Source organism: Oncorhynchus kisutch, unplaced genomic scaffold (assembly GCF_002021735.2).
Source record: "Oncorhynchus kisutch isolate 150728-3 unplaced genomic scaffold, Okis_V2 scaffold1200, whole genome shotgun sequence".
NCBI lineage: Eukaryota > Metazoa > Chordata > Actinopteri > Salmoniformes > Salmonidae > Oncorhynchus > Oncorhynchus kisutch.
The window spans coordinates 50,595-74,597 of NW_022263145.1; the positions used below are offsets into that span (position 1 = coordinate 50,595).

General features: G+C 44.7%; 1 protein-coding gene across 1 annotated transcript; it reads left to right on the top strand.

The window, feature by feature from the left end:
• The first annotated feature begins 6,398 nt into the window (after positions 1–6,398).
• Positions 6,399–20,675, top strand: LOC116365203 (adhesion G protein-coupled receptor E2-like). The gene is made up of 3 exons (XM_031817918.1): positions 6,399–6,750; positions 14,412–14,648; positions 20,261–20,675. Exons 1-3 carry the CDS (start codon positions 6,720–6,722, stop codon positions 20,500–20,502), a joined length of 510 nt encoding a protein of 169 aa, XP_031673778.1. The 5' UTR covers positions 6,399–6,719; the 3' UTR covers positions 20,503–20,675.
• Positions 20,676–24,003: the final 3,328 nt, after the last annotated feature.

Genomic DNA, 24,003 nt, shown 5'->3' on the forward strand with positions numbered 1-24,003 from the left:
ACAGCCATTGGTTGAAGTAATGCAACGACTGCATTGTAGTCGGACTTAAACGTGACCCCGTACCCTAAACCAGTTTGAACTATGACCCTAACACATCGTCTTGCATGCGGCAGAACTAAGACTCGGGGTGCGTCCCAATAATCCCTCCTCTCTCATGAAGTGTACACGTGTTCACTTTCCTTCACTGAACTCACACTAGAATGCCTCCACCAATCCAATGCTTTTAGTTTTGAAGTAGTGAACAAGTGTACACTTCAGAGGAAAGGAGGGAGCAGTGTCCTCGAGTGGAATGTTTCTTAATATTTTTAATAATTTCATAATTAAGCACATTTTATCATTTTTTAATGCTGAAAATCCATTGTTTCTATTTGAAACGTTGTTGTTATATTACACTCTAATGTGATATAAAGTGTAATATTGGAATGAAACTGACATGGTACATGTGTCTTATATTTAGACAGTCAAATAGTGATGGATCTCTCAGAGAAAACGATGCAGAGGAAATATATGACATTTTAAATGCGGTCCTCCGGACCAGGTTGAAGATCAAATGCGGCCCACTTGGAAAAATGAGTGTGACCCCCCTGATCTAGACTGTTAGAGAGGTTTACTACCCTCACTGATCCCCATGCTACTTCCTCAAACAGAGGTTACTGTTGTGCCACTGCAAACCGCCCCATAAGGACAGGTCTAGGTTCAGTTACTGTGTAAGCCTGGATAATGATGATCAGTAAGGGACTATGTAAACTGATCTGAGTGTGGTGCTTATATTACAGTAGGGACTTTCCTCTGTTGCTGTAGATACCGTTATTCCACTGGCAGCTTCCTCTTTGTAGTGTTGAGGCCCAAATGAAACCCTATTCCCTGTATAGTGCACTACATTAGACCAGGGCCCTATTCCCTGTATAGTGTACTACATTAGACCAGGGCCCATAGTGCACTGTATAATAGGTTGTCATTTGGGATGAATGCCAGGATGGTTACCATGGTAACATTTTTAGCACTAGTGTGCTGTGGGTTTCTGGGTGTTTTAATCTCCACCTCAACTTCCTCCCTGTCTCATGTCTTCATTTATATCTTAGTTAGTTGGTATCTGATGGTTAACATGGTTACCCATGGCAACAACTTGGATCCACTATGAACATGATAAGGATGTGACAGTTTTCATTTGTATGTGTTGTGTTGTGTTGCGGTGTATGGTGTGTTGTGGTGTGTTTTGTTGTTGTGGTGTGTGGTGTGGTGTGTGTTGTGTTGTTGTGGTGTGTGGTGTGGGGTGTGTGGTGTGGTGTGTGGTGTGTTGTGTTGTGGTGTGTGTTGTGGTGTGTAGTACTGTGCGCCTCCCATAGGCTGTTCTGGATTTGGGGACTGTGAAGAGACCTCTGGTGGCATGTCTTGGGGGGTATGTATGGCTGTCTGAGCTTTGTGCCAATAGTTCAAACAGACAGCTTGGTGATTTCAACATGTCCAGTCATCTCATAAATACAAGTAATGAGGAAGTCCATCTCTCCTTCACTTAGAGCCAGGAAAGTTTGACGCACATATTATTAGTGTTCGCTCTCTGTGTACATCAGAAGGCCAGCCGTGCTGCCCTGTTTTCAGACAATTGCACTTTTCCTACAGTAAGTCCCTCTTTGTGGCACCTGACCACACGACTGAACAGTAGTCAATCTGCGTCAAAATTAGGGCCTGTAAAACCTGCCCTGTTGACAGTGTTGTTAAGAAGGTAGAAAGTAGGTCCTGTAGGACCTGCCTTGTTGACAGTGTTGTTAAGAAGGTAGAAACTAGGGCCTGTAGAACCTGCCTTGTTGACAGTGCTGTTAAGAAGGTAGAAACTAGCGCCTGTAAAACCTGCCTTGTTGACAGTGCTGTTAAGAAGGTAGAAACTAGGGCCTGTAGGACCTGCCTTGTTGACAGTGTTGTTAAGAAGGTAGAACAACATCGTAGCTACTGTTGTATCAATATGTTCTGACCATGACAGTTTACGATCCAGGGTTACTCCATGCAGTTTAGTCACCTTCACTTGCATAATTTCAACATTATGCATTTGAAGATTTATTTGAAGTTTAGGGTTTGGTGAATGATTTGTCCCAAATATAATGCTTTTAGTGTTTGAAATATTTAGGACTAAATGATTCCTTTCCTCCCATTTTGAAAGTAACTGCAGCTCTTTGTTCAGTGTAGCAGTCATTTCAGGCTCTGTAGTAGCTGACATATATAGTGTTTGCAGTCATTTCAGGCTCTGTAGTAGCTGACATATATAGTGTTGCAGTCATTTCAGGCTCTGTAGTAGCTGACATATATAGTGTTGCAGTCATTTCAGGCTCTGTAGTAGCTGACATATATAGTGTTGCAGTCATTTCAGGCTCTGTAGTAGCTGACATATATAGTGTAGCAGTCATTTCAGGCTCTGTAGTAGCTGACATATATAGTGTTGCAGTCATTTCAGGCTCTGTAGTAGCTGACATATATAGTGTTGCAGTCATTTCAGGCTCTGTAGTAGCTGACATATATAGTGTTGCAGTCATTTCAGGCTCTGTAGTAGCTGACATATATAGTGTAGCAGTCATTTCAGGCTCTGTAGTAGCTGACATATATAGTGTAGCAGTCATTTCAGGCTCTGTAGTAGCTGACATATATAGTGTAGCAGTCATTTCAGGCTCTGTAGTAGCTGACATATATAGTGTTGCAGTCATTTCAGGCTCTGTAGTAGCTGACATATATAGTGTAGCAGTCATTTCAGGCTCTGTAGTAGCTGACATATATAGTGTAGCAGTCATTTCAGGCTCTGTAGTAGCTGACATATATAGTGTTGCAGTCATTTCAGGCTCTGTAGTAGCTGACATATATAGTGTTGCAGTCATTTCAGGCTCTGTAGTAGCTGACATATATAGTGTTGCAGTCATTTCAGGCTCTGTAGTAGCTGACATATATAGTGTTGCAGTCATTTCAGGCTCTGTAGTAGCTGACATATATAGTGTTGCAGTCATTTCAGGCTCTGTAGTAGCTGACATATATAGTGTAGCAGTCATTTCAGGCTCTGTAGTAGCTGACATATATAGTGTTGCAGTCATTTCAGGCTCTGTAGTAGCTGACATATATAGTGTTGCAGTCATTTCAGGCTCTGTAGTAGCTGACATATATAGTGTAGCAGTCATTTCAGGCTCTGTAGTAGCTGACATATATAGTGTTGCAGTCATTTCAGGCTCTGTAGTAGCTGACATATATAGTGTAGCAGTCATTTCAGGCTCTGTAGTAGCTGACATATATAGTGTTGCAGTCATTTCAGGCTCTGTAGTAGCTGACATATATAGTGTTGCAGTCATTTCAGGCTCTGTAGTAGCTGACATATATAGTGTTGCAGTCATTTCAGGCTCTGTAGTAGCTGACATATATAGTGTAGCAGTCATTTCAGGCTCTGTAGTAGCTGACATATATAGTGTAGCAGTCATTTCAGGCTCTGTAGTAGCTGACATATATAGTGTTGCAGTCATTTCAGGCTCTGTAGTAGCTGACATATATAGTGTTGCAGTCATTTCAGGCTCTGTAGTAGCTGACATATATAGTGTTGCAGTCATTTCAGGCTCTGTAGTAGCTGACATATATAGTGTTGCAGTCATTTCAGGCTCTGTAGTAGCTGACATATATAGTGTTGCAGTCATTTCAGGCTCTGTAGTAGCTGACATATATAGTGTAGCAGTCATTTCAGGCTCTGTAGTAGCTGACATATATAGTGTTGCAGTCATTTCAGGCTCTGTAGTAGCTGACATATATAGTGTTGCAGTCATTTCAGGCTCTGTAGTAGCTGACATATATAGTGTAGCAGTCATTTCAGGCTCTGTAGTAGCTGACATATATAGTGTTGCAGTCATTTCAGGCTCTGTAGTAGCTGACATATATAGTGTTGCAGTCATTTCAGGCTCTGTAGTAGCTGACATATATAGTGTAGCAGTCATTTCAGGCTCTGTAGTAGCTGACATATATAGTGTAGCAGTCATTTCAGGCTCTGTAGTAGCTGACATATATAGTGTAGCAGTCATTTCAGGCTCTGTAGTAGCTGACATATATAGTGTAGCAGTCATTTCAGGCTCTGTAGTAGCTGACATATATAGTGTAGCAGTCATTTCAGGCTCTGTAGTAGCTGACATATATAGTGTTGCAGTCATTTCAGGCTCTGTAGTAGCTGACATATATAGTGTTGCAGTCATTTCAGGCTCTGTAGTAGCTGACATATATAGTGTATGCAGTCATTTCAGGCTCTGTAGTAGCTGACATATATAGTGTAGCAGTCATTTCAGGCTCTGTAGTAGCTGACATATATAGTGTTGCAGTCATTTCAGGCTCTGTAGTAGCTGACATATATAGTGTAGCAGTCATTTCAGGCTCTGTAGTAGCTGACATATATAGTGTAGCAGTCATTTCAGGCTCTGTAGTAGCTGACATATATAGTGTAGCAGTCATTTCAGGCTCTGTAGTAGCTGACATATATAGTGTAGCAGTCATTTCAGGCTCTGTAGTAGCTGACATATATAGTGTAGCAGTCATTTCAGGCTCTGTAGTAGCTGACATATATAGTGTAGCAGTCATTTCAGGCTCTGTAGTAGCTGACATATATAGTGTTGCAGTCAATTCAGGCTCTGTAGTAGCTGACATATATAGTGTAGCAGTCATTTCAGGCTCTGTAGGAGCTGACATATATAGTGTAGCAGTCATTTCAGGCTCTGTAGTAGCTGACATATATAGTGTTGCAGTCATTTCAGGCTCTGTAGTAGCTGACATATATAGTGTTGCTGTCATTTCAGGCTCTGTAGTAGCTGACATATATAGTGTAGCAGTCATTTCAGGCTCTGTAGTAGCTGACATATATAGTGTAGCAGTCATTTCAGGCTCTGTAGTAGCTGACATATATAGTGTTGCAGTCATTTCAGGCTCTGTAGTAGCTGACATATATAGTGTTGCAGTCATTTCAGGCTCTGTAGTAGCTGACATATATAGTGTAGCAGTCATTTCAGGCTCTGTAGTAGCTGACATATATAGTGTTGCTGTCATTTCAGGCTCTGTAGTAGCTGACATATATAGTGTTGCAGTCATTTCAGGCTCTGTAGTAGCTGACATATATAGTGTTGTGTCATTTCAGGCTCTGTAGTAGCTGACATATATAGTGTTGTGTCATCCTCATGCATAGACACACTGGCTTCACTCAAAAGTGTGGCAACTGCTCGGCCTCCGACCACAAGGCACTTATATTCATATTTTTTTTAACGTTTTTTTAATAAAAAATGTTTAAACAGCATTGTTGGTTAGGGCCTGTAAGACAGCATTTCACTGTGTGGCAAATAACATTTGATTTGATGTCATTAGAAAACATTTTAAAAAGTAAGGGGCCTAGAATTCCTTTAAAAAGTAAGGGGCCTGGAATTCCTGATTCTACCTGGATGATGTGTCTCTGTGTTCTGTTGGACAGGTAACTCTTTATCCACACTATAGCAGGGGGTGTAAAGCCACAACACCCTCTGTGTTCTGTTGGACAGGTAACTCTTTATCCACACTATAGCAGGGGGTGTAAAGCCACAACACCCTCTGTGTTCTGTTGGACAGGTAACTCTTTATCCACACTATAGCAGGGGGTGTAAAGCCACAACACCCTCTGTGTTCTGTTGGACAGGTAACTCTTTATCCACACTATAGCAGGGGGTGTAAAGCCACAACATGTGTTATTCCAACAGCAGGCTATGATCGATAATGTCAAAAGCTGCACTGAAGTCTAACAAAACAGCCCCTACAATCTTTCGATCATCAATTTCTCTCAGCCAATCAGTAATTTGTGCAAGTGCTGTGGTTATTGGATGTTCTTCCCTGTAAGTGCTGAAAGTCTGTTGTCAATTTGTTTACTGTAAAAATGCATTGTATCTGGTCCAACACCATTTTTTCTAAAAGTTTACTAAGGGTTGGTGACAGGCTGATTGGTCTAAAAGTTTACTAAGGGTTGGTAACAGGCTGATTGGTCTAAAAGTTTACTAAGGGTTGGTAACAGGCTGCATCGATAAAGAGAGAGAGAGAGAGAGAGAGAGAGAGAGAGAGAGAGAGAGAGAGAGAGAGAAAGAAAGAAAGAAAGAAAGAAAGAAAGAAAGAAAGAAAGAAAGAAAGAAAGAAAGAAAGAAAGAAAGAAAGAAAGAAAGAAAGAAAGAAAGAAAGAAAGAAAGAAAGAAAGAAAGAGAGGGAGAGGAAGGATAGATAGAGAGAGAGAGAGAGAGAGAGAGAGAGAGAGAGAGAGAGAGAGAGAGAGGAAGGATAGAGAGGGAGAGATAAGGTGAAAAACAGAGAGAGGGGGAGGGGGGAGAAGAAGAGGTGAAACAGAAAAAGAGAACAAGGAGATTGAGAGGGAGAGATAAGGGTGAAACAGAGAGAAAGGGGGAAGAGTGTGAACAAGAGAGAGAAGAGGCGTTCTCTAACAGAAAGAGGTAGAGGAGAGGAGAGCAAAATAGTTGTTTTCTATCTCCGTGTGGCCCACACTGAGAGTTGTCTCACCAAAAGAGAGGGAATATTTTTTTTTTCTTCTGTTCATGTTATCACCACTGATCATACAGAATAAAAACCTTGTTAAACTTGGGTTTTCTTCAATCTGAACTCAACAGTAAAACTGTAATCTCAGACTGATTATTCTGACGAGGCTAGTTTTATTAGGATCCTACTAGTTGTCATAATACCAGTCTGTCTCTGAGATGGGGTCCAGAACTCTTCTACTTGTTCTGGGTGAGTATAACCTTGTATATCTTTGGAACTTGACTATCTTGTGTTTGGGTGTTTGGGTGTTTGGGTGTTTGGGTGTGTGTGTGTGTGTGTGTGTGTGTGTGTGTGTGTGTGTGTGTGTGTGTGTGTGTGTGTGTGTGTGTGTGTGTGTGTGTGTGTGTGTGTGTGTGTGTGTGTGTGTGTGCGTGTGTGTGTGTGTGTGTGTGTGTGTGTGACAAATACATAGAAAGGTGGTATTTCATAAATCATTGTCAGTTATAGTTGAATGGCTACAGAATATTCCAACCATTTACCAACCATTTACCAACCATGGATATAGAATGAATGTTACAACCCTATCTAAGACATGTATAAACTAAAAGACTATCTACAATTATACAGTGGGGCAAAAAAGTATTTAGTCAGCCACCAATTGTGCAAATTCTCCCACTTAAAAAGATGAGAGAGGCCTGTAATTTTCATCATAGGTACACTTCAACTATGACAGACAAAATGAGAAAAAGAAATCCAGAATATCACATTGTAGGATTTTTATTAATTTATTTGCAAATTATGTTGGAAAATAAGTATTTGGTCAATAACAAAAGTTTATCTCAATACTTTGTTATATACCCTTTGTTGGCAATGACAGAGGTCATACTTTTTCTGTAAGTCTTCACAAGGTTTTCACACACTGTTGCTGGTATTTTGGCCCATTCCTCCATGCAGATCTCCTCTAGAGCAGTGATGTTTTGGGGTTTTTGATGGGCAACACGGACTTTCAACTCCCTCCAAAGATTTTCTATGGGGTTGAGATCTGGAGACTGGCTAGGCCACTCCAAGACCTTGAAATGCTTCTTACGAAGCCACACCTTCGTTGCCCGGGCAGTGTGTTTGGAATCATTGTCATGCTGAAAGACCCAGCCACGTTTCATCTTCAATGCCCTTGCTGATGGAAGGTTTTCACTCAAAATCTCACGATACATGGCCCCATTCATTCTTTCCTTTACACGGATCAGTCTTCCTGGTCCCTTTGCAGAAAAACAGCCCCAAAGCATGATGTTTCCACCCCCATGCTTCACAGTAGGTATGGTGTTCTTTGGATGCAACTCAGCATTCTTTGTCCTCCAAACACGACGAGTTGAGTTTTTACCAAAAGGTTATATTTTGGTTTCATCTGACCATATGACATTCTCCCAATCTTCTTCTGGATCATCCAAATGCTCTCTAGCAAACTTCAGACGGGCCTGGACATGTACTGTCTTAAGCAGGGGGAGGCGGCAGTGTAGCCTAGTGGTTAGAGCATTGGACTAGTAAGCGAAAGGTTGCAAGTTCAAATCCCCGAGCTGACAAGGTACAAAATCTGTCGTTCTGCCCTTGAACAGGCAGTTAACCCACTGTTCCTAGGCCGTCATTGAAAATAAGAATTTGTTCTTAACTGACTTAAATGTCTGGCACTGCAGGATTTGAGTCCCTGGTGGCGTAGTGTGTTACTGATGGTAGGCTTTGATACTTTGGTCCCAGCTCTCTGCAGGTCATTCACTAGGTCCCCCCGTGTGGTTCTGGGATATTTGCTCACCATTCTTGTGATCATTTTGACCCCACGGGGTGAGATCTTGCGTGGGGCCCCAGATCGAGGGAGATTATCAGTGGCCTTGTATGTCTTCCATTTCCTAATAATTGCTCCCACAGTTGATTGCTTCGAACCAAGCTGCTTACCTATTGCAGATTCAGTCTTCCCAGCCTGGTGCAGGTCTACAATTTTGTTTCTGGTGTCCTTTGACAGCTCTTAGGTCTTGGCCATAGTGGAGTTTGGAGTGTGACTGTTTGAGATTGTGGACAGGTGTCTTTTATACTGATAACAAGTTCAAACAGGTGCCATTAATACAGGTAACGAGTGGAGGACAGAGGAGCCTCTTGAAGAAGAAGTTACAGGTCTGTGAGAGCCAGAAATCTTGCTTGTTTGTAGGTGACCAAATACTTATTTTCTACCATAATTTGCAAATAAATTAATAAAAAATCCTACAATGTGATTTTCTGGATTTCTTTTTCTCATTTTGTCTGTCATAGTTGAAGTGTACCTTGGATGAAAATTACAGGCCTCTCTCATCTTTTTAAGTGGGAGAACTTGCACAATTGGTGGCTGACTAAATACTTTTTTGCCCCACTGTATACTGAACAAACACGATCCAGAGCATCCCAAACATGCTCAATGAGTGACATGCCTGGTGAGTATGCAGGCCATGGAACAACAGGGACATTTTCAGTATAGTTCCTTGCAACATGGGGCAGTGCATCTTCATTCTGAAACAGGAGGTGATGGCGGCGGATGAATGGCACGACAATAGGCTTCAGGATCTCATCAATGTACCTCTGTGTATTCAAGTGGCCACCAATAAAATGCAATTGCGTTCGTCATCCCGATCTTATGACTGCCCATAACATAACCCCACCGCCACCATGGGGCACTGTGTTCGCAAGGTACATAACATAACCCCACCGCCACCATGGGGCACTGTGTTCACAAGGTACATAACATAACCCCACCGCCACCATGGGGCACTGTGTTCACAAGGTACATAACATAATCCCACCGCCACCATGGGGCACTGTGTTCACAAGGTACATAACATAACCACACCGCCACCATGGGGCACTGTGTTCACAAGGTACATAACATAACCCCACCGCCACCATGGGGCACTGTGTTCACAAGGTACATAACATAACCCCACCGCCACCATGGGGCACTGTGTTCACAAGGTACATAACATAACCCCACCGCCACCATGGCGCACTGTGTTCACAATGTTGACATCAGCAAACCACTCCCTAACATGACGTCATACATGTAGTCTGTGGTTGTTAGGCTTGTTGGACGTACTGCCAAATTCTATAAAACTATGTTGGAGGCTTATAATAGAGAAATGAAGATTACATTCTCTGGCATCAGCTCTGGTGGACATTCCTCAAGTCCTCATGCCAATTACACACTCCCTCAAAACTTGAGAAATCTATGGCATTGTGTTGTGTGACAAAACTGGACATTTTAGAATTGCCTTTTATTGTCACCTGCACAAGGTGCACCTGTGTAATGGTCATGCTGTTTGATCAGCTTCTTAACATGCCACACCTTTCAGGTAGATTATCGGGGCAAAGGAGAAACGCTCACTAACAGGGATGTAAACAAATTTGTGAAAAACAAGTGATAGACATTTCTTTGATATTTTATTTAATTTCATGCAACTTGGGACCAACACTTTACATGTTGCATTTATATTTCTGTTCAGTGTAGTTTCTTGACAGTTTTAGTGTGTATAGACAGTTTTTGTGTGTTTAGACAGTGTTTATACTGTAGTGTGTATATTGTGTAGTGTGTATATTGTGTAGTGCGTATATTGTGTAATGTGTATTTTAGTGTGTATACTGTAGTGTGTATATTGTGTCGTGTGTATATTGTGTAGTGTGTATTTTAGTGTGTATACTGTAGTGCATTCGGAAAGTATTCAGACCCCTTGACTTTTTTCCATCATTTGTTTTGTTACAGCCTAACTATAAAATGGAATGAATAATTCGTTCCCCCTTGTCAATCTACACACAATACCCCATAACGACAAGGCTAAAGGTTTTTTAGTTTTTTTTCTCCAAATGCATTAAAAGTGAAACACAGAAATACCTTATTTAAACAAGTATTCAGACCCTTTGCTATGAGACTCGAAATTGAGCTCAGGTGCATCCTGTTTCCATTGATCATCCTTGAGGTGTTTCTACAACTTGATTGGAGTCCACCTGTGGTAAATTCATTTGATTGGACATGACTTGGAAAGACACACACTTGTCTATATAAGGTCCCACAGTTGGGCAAAAACCAAGCAATGAGGTGGAAGGAATTGTATTAATAATAGTAGAGCTCTGAGACAGGATTGTGTCGAGGCACAGATCTGGGGAAGGGAACCAAAACATGTCTGGAGCATTGAAGGTCCTCAAGAACACAGTGGCCTCCATCATTCTTAAATGGAATACGTTTGGAATCACCAAGACTCTTCCTAGAGCTGGCCGCCCTGCCAAACTGAGCAATCGTGGAAAAAGGGCCTTGGTCAAGGAGGTGACCATGAACACGATGGTCACTCTGACAGAGCTCCAGAGTTCCTCTGTGGAGATGGGAGAACCTTCCAGAAGGACAAATATCTCTGCAGCACTCCACCAATCGGGACTTCATGGTAGAGTGGCCAGATGGAAGCCACTCCTGAGTAAAAGGCACATGACAGCCCATTGGAGTTTGCCAAAATGCACCTTAAGACTCTCAGATATTGAGGAACAAGATTCTCTGGTCTGGTGAAACCAAGCTTGGACTCTTTGAAACCTGGCACCAACCCTAAGGTGAAGCATGGTGGTGGCAGCATCATGCTGTGGGGATGTTGTTCAGTGGCAGGGACTGGGAGACTAGTCAGGATCGAGGAAAAGATGAATGGAGCAAAGTACAGATAGATCCTTGATGAAAACCTGCTCCAGAGTGCATAGAATATCAGACTGGGGCAAAGGTTCACCTTCCAACAGGACAACAACACTAAGCACACAGCCAAGACAATGCAGGAGTGGCTTCGGAACAAGCCTCTGAATGTCCTTGAGTGGCCCAGCCAGAGCCTGGACTTGAACTCGATCGAACATCTCTGGAGAGGCCTGAAAATAGCTGTGCAGCGACACTTCCAATCCAACCCGAAAGATCTTGATTGGATCTGCAGAGAAGAATGGGAGAAACTCTCCAAATACAGGTGTGCCAAGCTTGTAGTGTCATATCCAAGAAGACTCAAGGCTGTAATCACTGCCAAATGTGCTTCAACACATTACTGAGTAAAGGGTCTGAATACTTATGATAATGTGATATTTTTTTTTTTGTTGAAAATAAATGCTATAACATTCTAAAAAGCAGTTTTTTGCTTTGTCATAATGGGGTATTGTGGGTAGATTGATGATAATTGATGTAGTACTATGTTCAGGTAGTTATGTTATGGATGTTATGGATGTAGTACTATGTTCAATTAGTTGTGTTATGGATGTTATGGATGTAGTACTATGTTATTTATTACTGTCAGAATATCACTGTTTCCAGGAAAAAACACAGTAACAGGACTGACACTAGTTGGCTATTTGGAGAGTCCCTGAATTAGTCAGAGCTGGGTTCAAATACTACTCGATATATATTGCAAACAGTTAATCTGGGCTTTGTTGAGTTTGCCTGGCGTAATTGAACCAATGGAATAGTGTCTACCGTACAAACCCTGCCCATACAGCACTTCAGACCGGCTAGAAATGAAAGGATCTGAAATGTTTTAAACAGTATTTGAACCCAGGTCTGATACGAGGACAGATTTCTCTACTTCTTCACCTTGACTTCGTGAGCATAGCCTTGCTATTGAGAAATTCCGCCGAAAGCAGACCTGGCTCTCAAGAGAGGACAGGATATGTGCACATTGCCCACAAAATGAGGTGGAAACTGAGCTGCACTTCCTAACCTCCTGCCCAATGTACGGCCATATTAGAGACACATATTACCCTCGGAGCAGTTTCATTTCAAAACCAACGGCATCAAGAAATAACCAACATGGGTACAAAACCCGACGCGCACCAGTCAACATGTGCACAAGCACTTACAACAAACAAGACCACACAAAGACATGGGGGGAACAGAGGGTTAAATGCACAACACTTAATGAGGGGAATGAGAACCAGGTGTGTAGGAAAACAAGACAAAACAAATGGAAAATGGAAAGTGGATCGACGATGGCTAGAAGACCGGCGACGCCGACCGCCCGAACAAGGAGAGGGACCGACTCGGTGAAAGTCGTGACAGCAGCAAGATTTGTGACCTGTTGCCAAAAGAAAATGCAACCAGTGAATAACAAACACCATTGTAAATACAACCTATATACATGTTTTTTTATTTTCCCTTTTGTACTTTAACTATTTGCACATCATTACAACACAGTATATTACCATAATATGACAGAGGGGAGAGGGAGAGAGAGAGATCAAGCGTGGAAGGGTGAGAGAGGGGGAGAGAGAGAGATAGTGGAGAGGGGTGAGAGAGGGAGAGAGACAGATCAAGTGGGGAGGGGTGAGAGAGAGGGAGAGAGACAGATCAAGTGGGGAGGGGTGAGAGAGGGGGAGAGAGAGAGATCAAGCGGGGAGGGGTGGGAGAGGGAGAGAGAGAGCTTCTGTGTGTGTGAGTGTGCAAGTGCGTGTGCGTGTGTGTGTGTGTGTGTGTGTGTGTGTGTGTGTGTGTGTGTGTGTGTATATGTTGAAATGAAAAGCTGAAATGTCTTGAGTCAATAAGAAATCAACCCCTTTGTTATGTCAAGCCTAAATAAGTTCAGCACTAAGAATGTGCTTATTTAGTCACATAACAATTTGGAATGACTCACTCTGTGTTCAGTGATGTATATACATTATCATGATGAAGTGGCCGAGACACTTTTCTTCTTAAAGTCCAATATCTTAACAACTTTACTGCTGACATGCAAAACATAATGAAACAAATACCAAAAGATAGTTTTTGAGTGATATTCCCCTTTACGTTTAGTAACCTAGTTATAATATCTCTGTCTTCTCTCCTATACTTCATTTTAGTAACCTAGTTATAATATCTCTGTTTTCTCTCCTATACTTCAGTTTAGTAACCTAGTTATAATATCTCTGTTTTCTCTCCTATACTTCAGTTTAGTAACCTAGTTATAATATATCTGTCTTCTCTCCTGTACTTCAGTTTAGTAACCTAGTTATAATATCTCTGTTTTCTCTCCTATACTTCAGTTTAGTAACCTAGTTATAATATCTCTGTCTTCTCTACTATACTTCAGTTTAGTAACCTAGCTAGTAACCTACTATTCTTCAGTTTAATAACTAGTAAAAAAAAGAAAAAAAAAAGTATTGTCATGACTCCGACCGAAGGACACTCCTCTTCCCGTTCGGGTGGCGCTCGGCGGTCGTCGTCGCCGGCCTACTAGCTGCCACTGATTATTTCCTCCCTCTCCTTATGTGTTTATTGAGTGCACCTGTTTTGAATTAGGTAGTTAGTAGTAAGGCTTTATTAGTCAGCCGGCCCGCAGGGTTCCTTGTGCGGGATTAATTATTGTGACCGTCTGTTTGGTGTACTTGTGTGCACGTCTATGGGTTTTATGTTTTCCCATTTTGTGTTTTTTTTCTGGACAGTTTAAGTCCCCCTGTTTGGGGCATTTGTTTGTTCGTTCATTTGTTTGTTTGTTCATTTGTTCATTACGCCCTGTGTTTACAAATATTTTCCTAGTGATTATACCCATGTTTTTATAATGCACTAGCCTATGGAACAGAGTGCCATTTGGGATCAACAAATTGTTGATAAAAGTAATAAAAATAATTGCATCCCAACGAGGTCCAGAATGCTGTGGTGTTGACAGGGATGGGAATGACGCTAACCCGAGGCTGGGCTAGTAGGAAACTGGTGAATAACTCTCTCTGTTTCTCTGTCTCTCTCTGTCTCTCTCTGTCTCTCTCTGTCTCTCTCTGTCTCTCTGTCTCTCTGTCTCTCTGTTTCTCTGTCTCTCTGTCTCTCTGTCTCTCTCTGTCTCGCTCTGTCTCTCTCTGTCTCGCTCTGTCTCGCTCTGTCTCTCTGTCTCTCTGTCTCTCTGTCTCTCTGTCTCTCCTCACAGGTCTTCATTTCACTCTTCTGGGGAACCTAGAGGCCAGAGTTTGCGGCCTGGGCTTCAAAGCCAAAGGGAGACAGCAATGTGTTGATATAGATGAGTGTAAAGAGAAGGACAGTACCCCACCCTGTGGAAGTAAAGCTGCATGTTACAACACACAGGGGAGCTTCTACTGTCAGTGTCTACCTGGGTTCAGATCCACAACATCTTTCAAGTTTACTCCTCTCGCTGGAGAGTGTAACGGTGAGTATTCACATGTCTGAGTGTGTGTGTGTGTTGGTTGTTTGTGTGTGTGTGTGTGTGGGGGGGGGGGGGGGGGGGGGGGGGGGATAATGACATTCCTCTATGTGTAGGTGGGGAGGGGGGAGGAGAGCGGATAATGATACTATTCTATGTATAGGTGGGGAGGTGGGGGGGGGGGGGGGGATAATATTATTATTATTCTATGTGTAGGTGGGGAGGTGGGGGGGGGGGGGGATAATATTATTATTATTCTATGTGTAGGTGGGGAGGCGGGGGGGATAATGATATTTTTATATGTGTAGGTGGGGAGGGGAGGGGGGGTGATAATGATATTATTCTATGTGTAGGTGGGGAGGGGGGATAATTATATTATTCTATGTGTAGGTGGAGAGGGGGGATAATGATATTACTCTGTGTGTAGGTGGGGAGGGGAGGATACTTTTATCTCCCTCACCAATTTCAAACATCTGCTATCTGAGCAGCTAACCGATCGCTGCAGCTGTACATAGTCTATCGGTAAACAGCCCACCCAATTTACATACCTCATCCCCATACTGTTTTTATTTATTTACTTTTCTGATCATTTATCACTCATTTATCACAACATTTTAATGATTTGCCTACCTCCTCATGCCTTTTGCACACATTGTATATAGACTCCCCCTTTGTTTTCTACTGTGTTATTGACTTGTTAATTGTTTACTCCATGTGTAACTCTGTGTTGTCTGTTCACACTGCTATTAACAGTGTGTTGTTATTCTATGTGACATTTGTCTTTGACATTTCTATTAAGAATATTGGTGGTAATATTTTGTTGTACAGTAAATAGTTTGTCTGGTTTCAGGCTTTTATTTTGAAAAACAACGTGTTAAAAGCCATTTGAACAATTTTAACATTAGTTATCACAGTGTAATACAAGGAGGGAAAGTGAGGGAAAATGTTGTTGTCTGAAGAGGTAGCATTAAATTGTACACAGTGTCACGCCCTGGTCTTAGTATTTGGTGTTTTCTTTAATATTTTGGTCAGGCCAGGGTGTGACATGGGTTTATTTATGTGGTGTGTTTTGTCTTGGGGTTTTCGTAGGTATTGGGATTGTGGCTTAGTGGGGTTATCTAGCATAGTCTATGGCTGTCTGGAGTGGTTCTCAATCAGAGGCAGGTGTTTATCGTTGTCTCTGATTGGGAACCATATTTAGGCAGCCATATTCTTTGAGTGTTTGGTGGGTGATTGTTCCTGTCTCTGTGTTTGTTGTAACCAGATAGGCTGTATAGGTTTTCACGTTACGTTTATTGTTTTTGTACTGTTCGTGTTTCATCTTTATTAAACATGTATCAGAATAACCACGCTGCGTTTTGGTCCTCCTCTCCTTCACCGCATGGAAATTACCACGCTGCATTTTGGTCCGACTCTCCTTCGACGGAAGAAAACCGTAACAGCTATGCTTTATCTTGACCAGGTCGCAGTTGTAAATGAGAACTTGTTCTCAACTAGCCTACCTGGTTAAATAAAGGTAAAATAAAAAATATCATTATCCCCCCTCCCCTCCCCACCTACACATAGAATAATATAATTATCCCCCCTCCCCACCTGCACATAGAATAATATCATTATCCAACCCTCTCCACCTACACATAGAATAATATCATTATCCACCCCTCCCCACCTACACATAGAATAATATTATTATCCACCCCCCTCCCCACCTACACATAGAATAATATGTGGCCCCCATAGAGACTGCCAGAGGACCGGACAACATGCCCTCCAATTTGACACACTGAACTCTGTCTGCAAAGTAGTTGGTGAACCAGGCAAGGCAGTCATTAGAAAAAACCGAGGCTACGGAGTCTGCCGATAAGAATATGGTGATTGACAGAGTCGAAAGCCTTGGCAAGGTCGATGAAGACGGCTGCACAGTACTGTCTTTTATCGATGGCGGTTATGATATTGTTTAGTACCTTGAGCGTGGCTGAGGTGCACCCGTGACCGGCTCGGAAACCAGATTGCACAGCGGAGAAGGTACGGTGGGATTCGAGATGGTCAATGACCTGTTTGTTGACTTGGCTTTCGAAGACCTTAGATAGGCAGGGCAGGATGGATATAGGTCTGTAACAGTTTGGGTCCAGGGTGTCTCCCCCTTTGAAGAGGGGGATGACTGCGGCAGCTTTCCAATCCTTGGGGATCTCAGATGATATGAAAGAGAGGTTGAACAGGCTGGTAATAGGGGTTGCGACAATGGCGGTGGATAGTTTCAGAAATAGAGGGTCCAGATTGTCAAGCCCAGCTGATTTGTACGGGTCCAGGTTTTGCAGCTCTTTCAGAACATCTGCTATCTGAATTTGGGTAAAGGAGAACCTGGAGAGGCTTAGGCGAGTAGCTGCGGGGGAGGCGGAGCTGTTGGCCGAGGTTGGAGTAGCCAGGAGGAAGGCATGGCCATCCATTGAGAAATGCTTGTTGAAGTTTTCGATAATCATGGATTTATCGGTGGTGACCGTGTTACCTAGCCTCAGTGCAGTGGGCAGCTGGGAGGAGGTGCTCTTGTTGTCCATGGACTTTACAGTGTCTCAGAACTTTTTGGAGTTAGAGCTACAGGATGCAAATTTCTGCCTGAAGAAGCTGGCCTTGGCTTTCCTGACTGACTGCTTGTATTGGTTCCTGACTTCCCTGAACAGTTGCATATTGCGGGAACTATTCGATGCTATTGCAGTCCGCCACAGGATGTTTTTGTGCTGGTCAAGGGCAGTCAGGTCTGGAGTGAACCAAGGGCTGTATCTGTTCTTAGTTCTGCATTTTTTGAACAGAGCATGCTTATCTAAAATGGTGGGGAAGTTACTTTTAAAGAATGACCAGGCATCCTCAACTGACGGGATGAGGTCAATATCCTTCCAGGATACCCTGGCCAGGTCGATTAGAAAGGCCTGCTCGCAGAAGTGTTTTAGGGAGCGTTTGACAGTGATGAGGGGTGGTCGTTTGACTGCGGATCCGTAGCGGATACAGGCAATGAGGCAGTGATCGCTGAGATCCTGGTTGAAGACAGCGGAGGTGTATTTGGAGGGCCAGTTGGTCAGGATGACGTCTATGAGGGTGCCCTTGTTTACAGAATTAGGGTTGTACCTGGTGGGTTCCTTGATGATTTGTGTGAGATTGAGGGCATCTAGCTTAGATTGTAGGACTGCCGGGGTGTTAAGCATATCCCAGTTTAGGTCACCTAACAGAACAAACTCTGAAGCTAGATGGGGGGCGATCAATTCACAAATGGTGTCCAGGGCACAGCTGGGAGCTGAGGGGGGTCGGTAGCAGGCAGCAACAGTGAGAGACTTATTTCTGGAGAGAGTAATTTTTTTAATTAGTAGTTCGAACTGTTTGGGTATGGACCTGGAAAGTTTGACATTACTTTGCAGGCTATCTCTGCAGTAGACTGCAACTCCTCCCCCTTTGGCAGTTCTACTTTGACGGAAAATTGTATAGTTGGGTATGGAAATCTCAGAATTTTTGGTGGCCTTCCTGAGCCAGGATTCAGGCACGGCAAGGACATCAGGGTTCGCAGAGTGTGCTAAAGCAGTGAGTAAAACAAACTTAGGGAGAAGGCTTCTGATGTTGACATGCAATGAAACCAAGGCTTTTTCGATCACATAAGTCAACGAATGAGGGTGCCTGGGGACATGCAGGGCCTGGGTTTACCTCCACATCAGAGGAGGAGTAGTATGAGGGTGCGGCTAAAGGCTATCAAAACAGGTCGCCTAAAGCGTTGGGGACAAAGAATAAAAGGAGCAGATTTCTGGGCATAGTAGAATATATTCAGAGCATAATGCGCAGACAGGGCTATGGTGGGGTGCGGGTGCAGCGGAGGTAAGCCCAGGCACTGAGTGATGATAAGAGAGGTTGTATCTCTGGACATGCTGGTTGTAATGGGTGAGGTCACTGCATGTGTGGGAGGTGGGACAAAGGAGGTATCAGAGGTATGAAGAGTGGAACTAGGGGCTCCATTGTAAACTAAAACAATGATAACTAACCTGAACAACAGTATACAAGGCATATTGACATTTGAGAGAGACATACAGCGAGGCATAAAGTAATCGCAGGTGTAGATTGGGAGAGCTAGCTAAAACACCAGGTTAGACAAAAACAGCTAATCAGCTAGCACAACAACAGCAGGTAAAATGGCGTTGACTCGGCAGAGAGGGTCGGATTAACTACACACAGAGTGCGGCTGGGGCCGACAGATAAAACATAAACAAACAGAATGGAGTACCGTGATTAATGGACAGTCCAGCAGGCATCAGCTATGTAGCCAAGTGATCACAATGTCCAGCAGGCATCAGCTATGTAGCCAAGTTTACAGCAAGGGTCCGGTGGCTCGTGTGTGGCTCGGGTGTACAGCTGAGTAGGCCGGGAAGTGGGCCTCAGGGATAGCTTCGGTACTGGGTGCAAGCTAGCTGTGAAGATCAGAAGTAGTGGTCCAGGGATTACGGCAGGAATCCAGCGTTGTTGTGGAGAGACAGTTATCCAGGCAAAAAAAAATAAAAAATGGTAAAAGCCGCTAGCAGTGGCTAACAATGACTAGCTGGTTAGCTTCTGGAGGTTTTTGAATGTGTTCTAAAAATGAAAAAATAATAGCGATTCCGTATCACATTGGGTGTTACGGAATCGTATGGGTCCGGTGAGTGGTCGGGCTAGCTGGGGACACGGCGATTCAGACAGTTAGCAGGCCTGTGCTAACAAGCTAACAGTTAGTAGGCCGGGCTAAACAGCTAGCAGTTACAGACCGGGGCTAAACAAGCTAGCTGTTAGTAGAGGGGGGTGGACAATGGTATAATTCTATGTGTAGGTGGGGAGGGGGGTGGATAATGATATCATTCTATGTGTAGGTGGGGAGGGGGGTGGATAATTATATTATTCTATGTGTAGGTGTGGAGGGGTGGATAATGATATTATTCTCTAAAAATTGTGTCATTGTGATTTTATGTATTTATGTATCAGAAACAGCAACAGCGTATGTGAGGCTCGGGTCTCAGTTTAGCTTGTTTTTGCAATCTTATCTTCTCTGTTCTGTGCCATATTTGTGGAGCAGTGATTCCCCAACCTCTCCCCTTGAACCCCCAGACAGTCCCCTGCTTTGATGTACCACATCACCACAGCTGATCCAAATGGTAACCTGATCATAAAGCCTCTCATTCCTTATTTCAGCTGCTTTAGTTCTGAAATACATAAAATACATGGACTGTCTTGAGTCACTGGAGGAGAGGTTAGGGAATCACTGGAGGAGAGGTTAGGGAATCACTGGAGGAGAGGTTAGGGAATCACTGGAGGAGAGGTTAGGGAATCACTGGAGGAGAGGTTAGGGAATCACTGGAGGAGAGGTTAGGGAATCACTGGAGGAGAGATTAGGGAATCACTGGAGGAGAGATTAGGGAATCACTGGAGGAGAGGTTAGGGAATCACTGGAGGAGAGATTAGGGAATCACTGGAGGAGAGGTTAGGGAATCACTGGAGGAGAGGTTAGGGAATCACTGGAGGAGAGATTAGGGAATCACTGGAGGAGGGGTTAGGGAATCACTGGATGAGAGTTTAGTGAGTCACAGCTCTATCACCATATGTCCTTATCTCTTCAGATCTCAATGAGTGCCAGAAGACACCACAGGTTTGTGGCAGCAACGCCACTTGCCTCAACACCATCGGGAGCTACCTCTGCCAGTGTCAACCTGGGTTCAGATCCACAACGCCTGTCAACTATACTGCTCTCACTGGGGAGTGTAAGGGTGAGTATTCAAGTGTGTGTAACAACTTTCCTCCTCTTCGTCTGAGGCGGAGTAAGGATCGGACCAAAATGCTGCGTGATAAGTGTCCATATTGATTTATTCAAAACCACACAACTGAACGCTGGAACAAAAATAATAAACGTGAAATCTACAAAACCGAAACAGCACCGTGTGGCCCAAACACTCACAAGGAAACAAACACCCACAAACAAAAAAGTGAAACCCAGGCTACCTAAGTATAATTCTCAATCAGAGACAACTAACGACACCTGCCTCTGATTGAGAACCATACTAGGCCGAACACAAAAACCAACATAGAAAAACAAACATAGACTGCCCATCCCAACTCACGCCCTTCACCACAGTTTTTGTCCGCCTCCTCAACCGCCCCCGTGGCCTCTTACGAGTGGCGACCCTCGCCGCCGACCTCCGACTGGGGACCCTAGCTATGGGTCCCGAATGGACAGGAGATTCCGGCAGTGCCGGACAGGCGGGAGACTCCGACGGCTCCTGGCTGACTGACAGCTTTGGCAGCTCCTGGCTGACTGACGGCTCTGGCAGCTCCTGGCTGACTGACGGCTCTGGCAGCTCCTGGCTGGCTGACGGCTCTGGCTGCTCCTGGCTGGCTGACGGCTCTGGCAGCTCCTGGCTGGGTGATGGCTCTGGAAGCTCCTGGCTGACTGACGGCTCTGGCAGCTCCTGGCTGGCTGACGGCTCTGGCTGCTCCTGGCTGGCTGACGGCTCTGGCAGCTCCTGGCTGGGTGATGGCTCTGGAAGCTCCTGGCTGGCTGGCGGCTCTGGCGGCTCCTGGCTGAATGGTGGCTCTGGCGGCTCCTGGCTGACCGGCGGCTCTGGCAGCTTCTGGCGGCCCTGGCGGCTCCTGGCTGACCGGTGGCTCTGGCAGCTCCTGGCTGACCGACGGCTCTGGTGGTTCCTGGCTGACTGGCGGCTCTGGCGACTCAGGACAGACTGGCGGCTCTGGCGGCTAAGGACAGACTGGTGGCTCTGGTCGGCTCAGGACAGACGGGTGACTCTGGCGGCTCAGGACTGATGGGAAACTCTGGCGGCTCAGGACAGACAGGAGACTCTGGCGGCTCAGGACAGACGGGAGACTCTGGTGGCTCAGGACAGACGGGAGACTCTGGTGGCTCAGGACAGACGGGAGACTCTGGCATCTCAGGACAGACGGAATACTCTGGCAGCTCAGGACCTAGCATGGACTTGTAGATGACCTGGAGCCAGTGGGTCTGGCGACGAATATGTAGCGAGGGCCAGCCGACTAGAGCATACAAGTCGCAGTGGTGGGTGGTATAAGGTGCTTTAGTGACAAAACGGATGGCACTGTGATAAACTGCATCCAGTTTGCTGAGTAGAGTGTTGGAAGCAATTTTGTAGATGACGTCGCCAAAGTCGAGGATCAGTTTTACTAGGGTAAGCTTGGCGGCGTGAGTGAAGGAGGCTTTGTTGCGGAATAGAAAGCCGACTCTTGATTTGATTTTCGATTGGAGATGTTTGATATGAGTCTGGAAGGAGAGTTTACAGTCTAGCCAGACACCTAGGTACTTATAGATGTCCACATATTCAAGGTCGGAACCATCCAGGGTGGTGATGCTAGTCGGGCATGCGGGTGCAGGCAGCGATCGGTTGAAAAGCATGCATTTGGTTTTACTAGCGTTTAAGAGCAGTTGGAGGCCACGGAAGGAGTGTTGTATGGCATTGAAGCTCGTTTGGAGGTTAGATAGCACAGTGTCCAAGGACGGGCAGACAGTTATCCGAAAAACCGAGGCTACTGAGTCTGCCGATAAGAATATGGTGATTGACAGAGTCGAAAGCCTTGGCAAGGTCGATGAAGACGGCTGCACAGTACTGTCTTTTATCGATGGCGGTTATGATATCGTTTAGTACCTTGAGTGTGGCTGAGGTGCACCCGTGACCGGCTCGGAAACCAGATTGCACAGCGGAGAAGGTACGGTGGGATTCGAGATGGTCAGTGACCTGTTTGTTGACTTGGCTTTCGAAGACCTTAGATAGGCAGGGCAGGATGGATATAGGTCTGTAACAGTTTGGGTCCAGGGTGTCTCCCCCTTTGAAGAGGGGGATGACTGCGGCAGCTTTCCAATCCTTGGGGATCTCAGACGATATGAAAGAGAGGTTGAACAGGCTGGTAATAGGGGTTGCGACAATGGCGGCGGATAGTTTCAGGAATAAAGGGTCCAGATTGTCAAGCCCAGCTGATTTGTACGGGTCCAGGTTTTGCAGCTCTTTCAGAACATCTGATATCTGGATTTGGGTAAAGGAGAACCTGGAGAGGCTTGGGCGAGTAGCTGTGGGGGGGGGGCGGAGCTGTTGGCCGAGGTTGGAGTAGCCAGGCGGAAGGCAACGCCAGCCGTTGAGAAATGCTTGTTGAAGTTTTCGATAATCATGGATTTATCGGTGGTGACCGTGTTACCTAGCCTCAGTGCAGTGGGTAGCTGGGAGGAGGTGCTCTTGTTCTCCATGGACTTCACAGTGTCCCAGAACTTTTTGGAGTTGGAGCTACAGGATGCAAACTTCTGCCTGAAGAAGCTGGCCTTAGCTTTCCTGCGTGTATTGGTTCCTGACTTCCCTGAACAGTTGCATATCGCGGGGACTATTCGATGCTATTGCAGTCCACCACAGGATGTTTTTGTGCTGGTCGAGGGCAGTCAGGTCTGGAGTGAACCAAGGGCTGTATCTGTTCTTAGTTCTGCATTTTTTGAACGGAGCATGCTTATCTAAAATGGTGAGGAAGTTACTTTTAAAGAATGACCAGGCATCCTCAACTGACGGGATGAGGTCAATGTCCTTCCAGGATACCCGGGCCAGGTCGATTAGAAAGGCCTGCTCACAGAAGTGTTTTAGGGAGCGTTTGACAGTGATGAGGGGTGGTCGTTTGACTGCGGCTCCGTAGCGGATACAGGCAATGAGGCAGTGATCGCTGAGATCCTGGTTGAAGACAGCGGAGGTGTATTTGGAGGGCCAGTTGGTCAGGATGACGTCTATGAGGGTGCCCTTGTTTACAGAATTAGGGTTGTACCTGGTGGGTTCCTTGATGATTTGTGTGAGATTGAGGGCATCTAGCTTAGATTGTAGGACTGCCGGGGTGTTAAGCATATCCCAGTTTAGGTCACCTAACAGAACAAACTCTGAAGCTAGATGGGGGGCGATCAATTCACAAATGGTGTCCAGGGCACAGCTGGGAGCTGAGGGGGGTCGGTAGCAGGCGGCAACCGTGAGAGACTTATTTCTGGAGAGAGTCATTTTCAAAATTAGTAGTTCGAACTGTTTGGGTATGGACCTGGAAAGTATGACATTACTTTGCAGGCTATCTCTGCAGTAAACTGCAACTCCTCCCCCTTTGGCAGTTCTATCTTGACGGAAGATGTTATAGTTGGGTATGGAAATCTCTGAATTTTTGGTGGCCTTCCTGAGTCAGGATTCAGACACAGCAAGGACATCAGGGTTCGCAGAGTGTGCTAAAGCAGTGAGTAAAACAAACTTAGGGAGGAGGCTTCTGATGTTGACATGCATGAAACCAAGGCATTTTCGATCACAGAAGTCAACAAATGAGGGTGTCT

Coding starts and splice junctions, on each gene's coding strand:
- LOC116365203 (XM_031817918.1), top strand. CDS start 6,720: ATGGGGTCCAGAACTCTTCTACTTGTTCTGG. Junction 6,751..14,411: donor AACTCTTCTACTTGTTCTGG/GTGAGTATAACC, acceptor CTCTCCTCACAG/GTCTTCATTTCACTCTTCTG. Junction 14,649..20,260: donor TCTCGCTGGAGAGTGTAACG/GTGAGTATTCAC, acceptor TTATCTCTTCAG/ATCTCAATGAGTGCCAGAAG.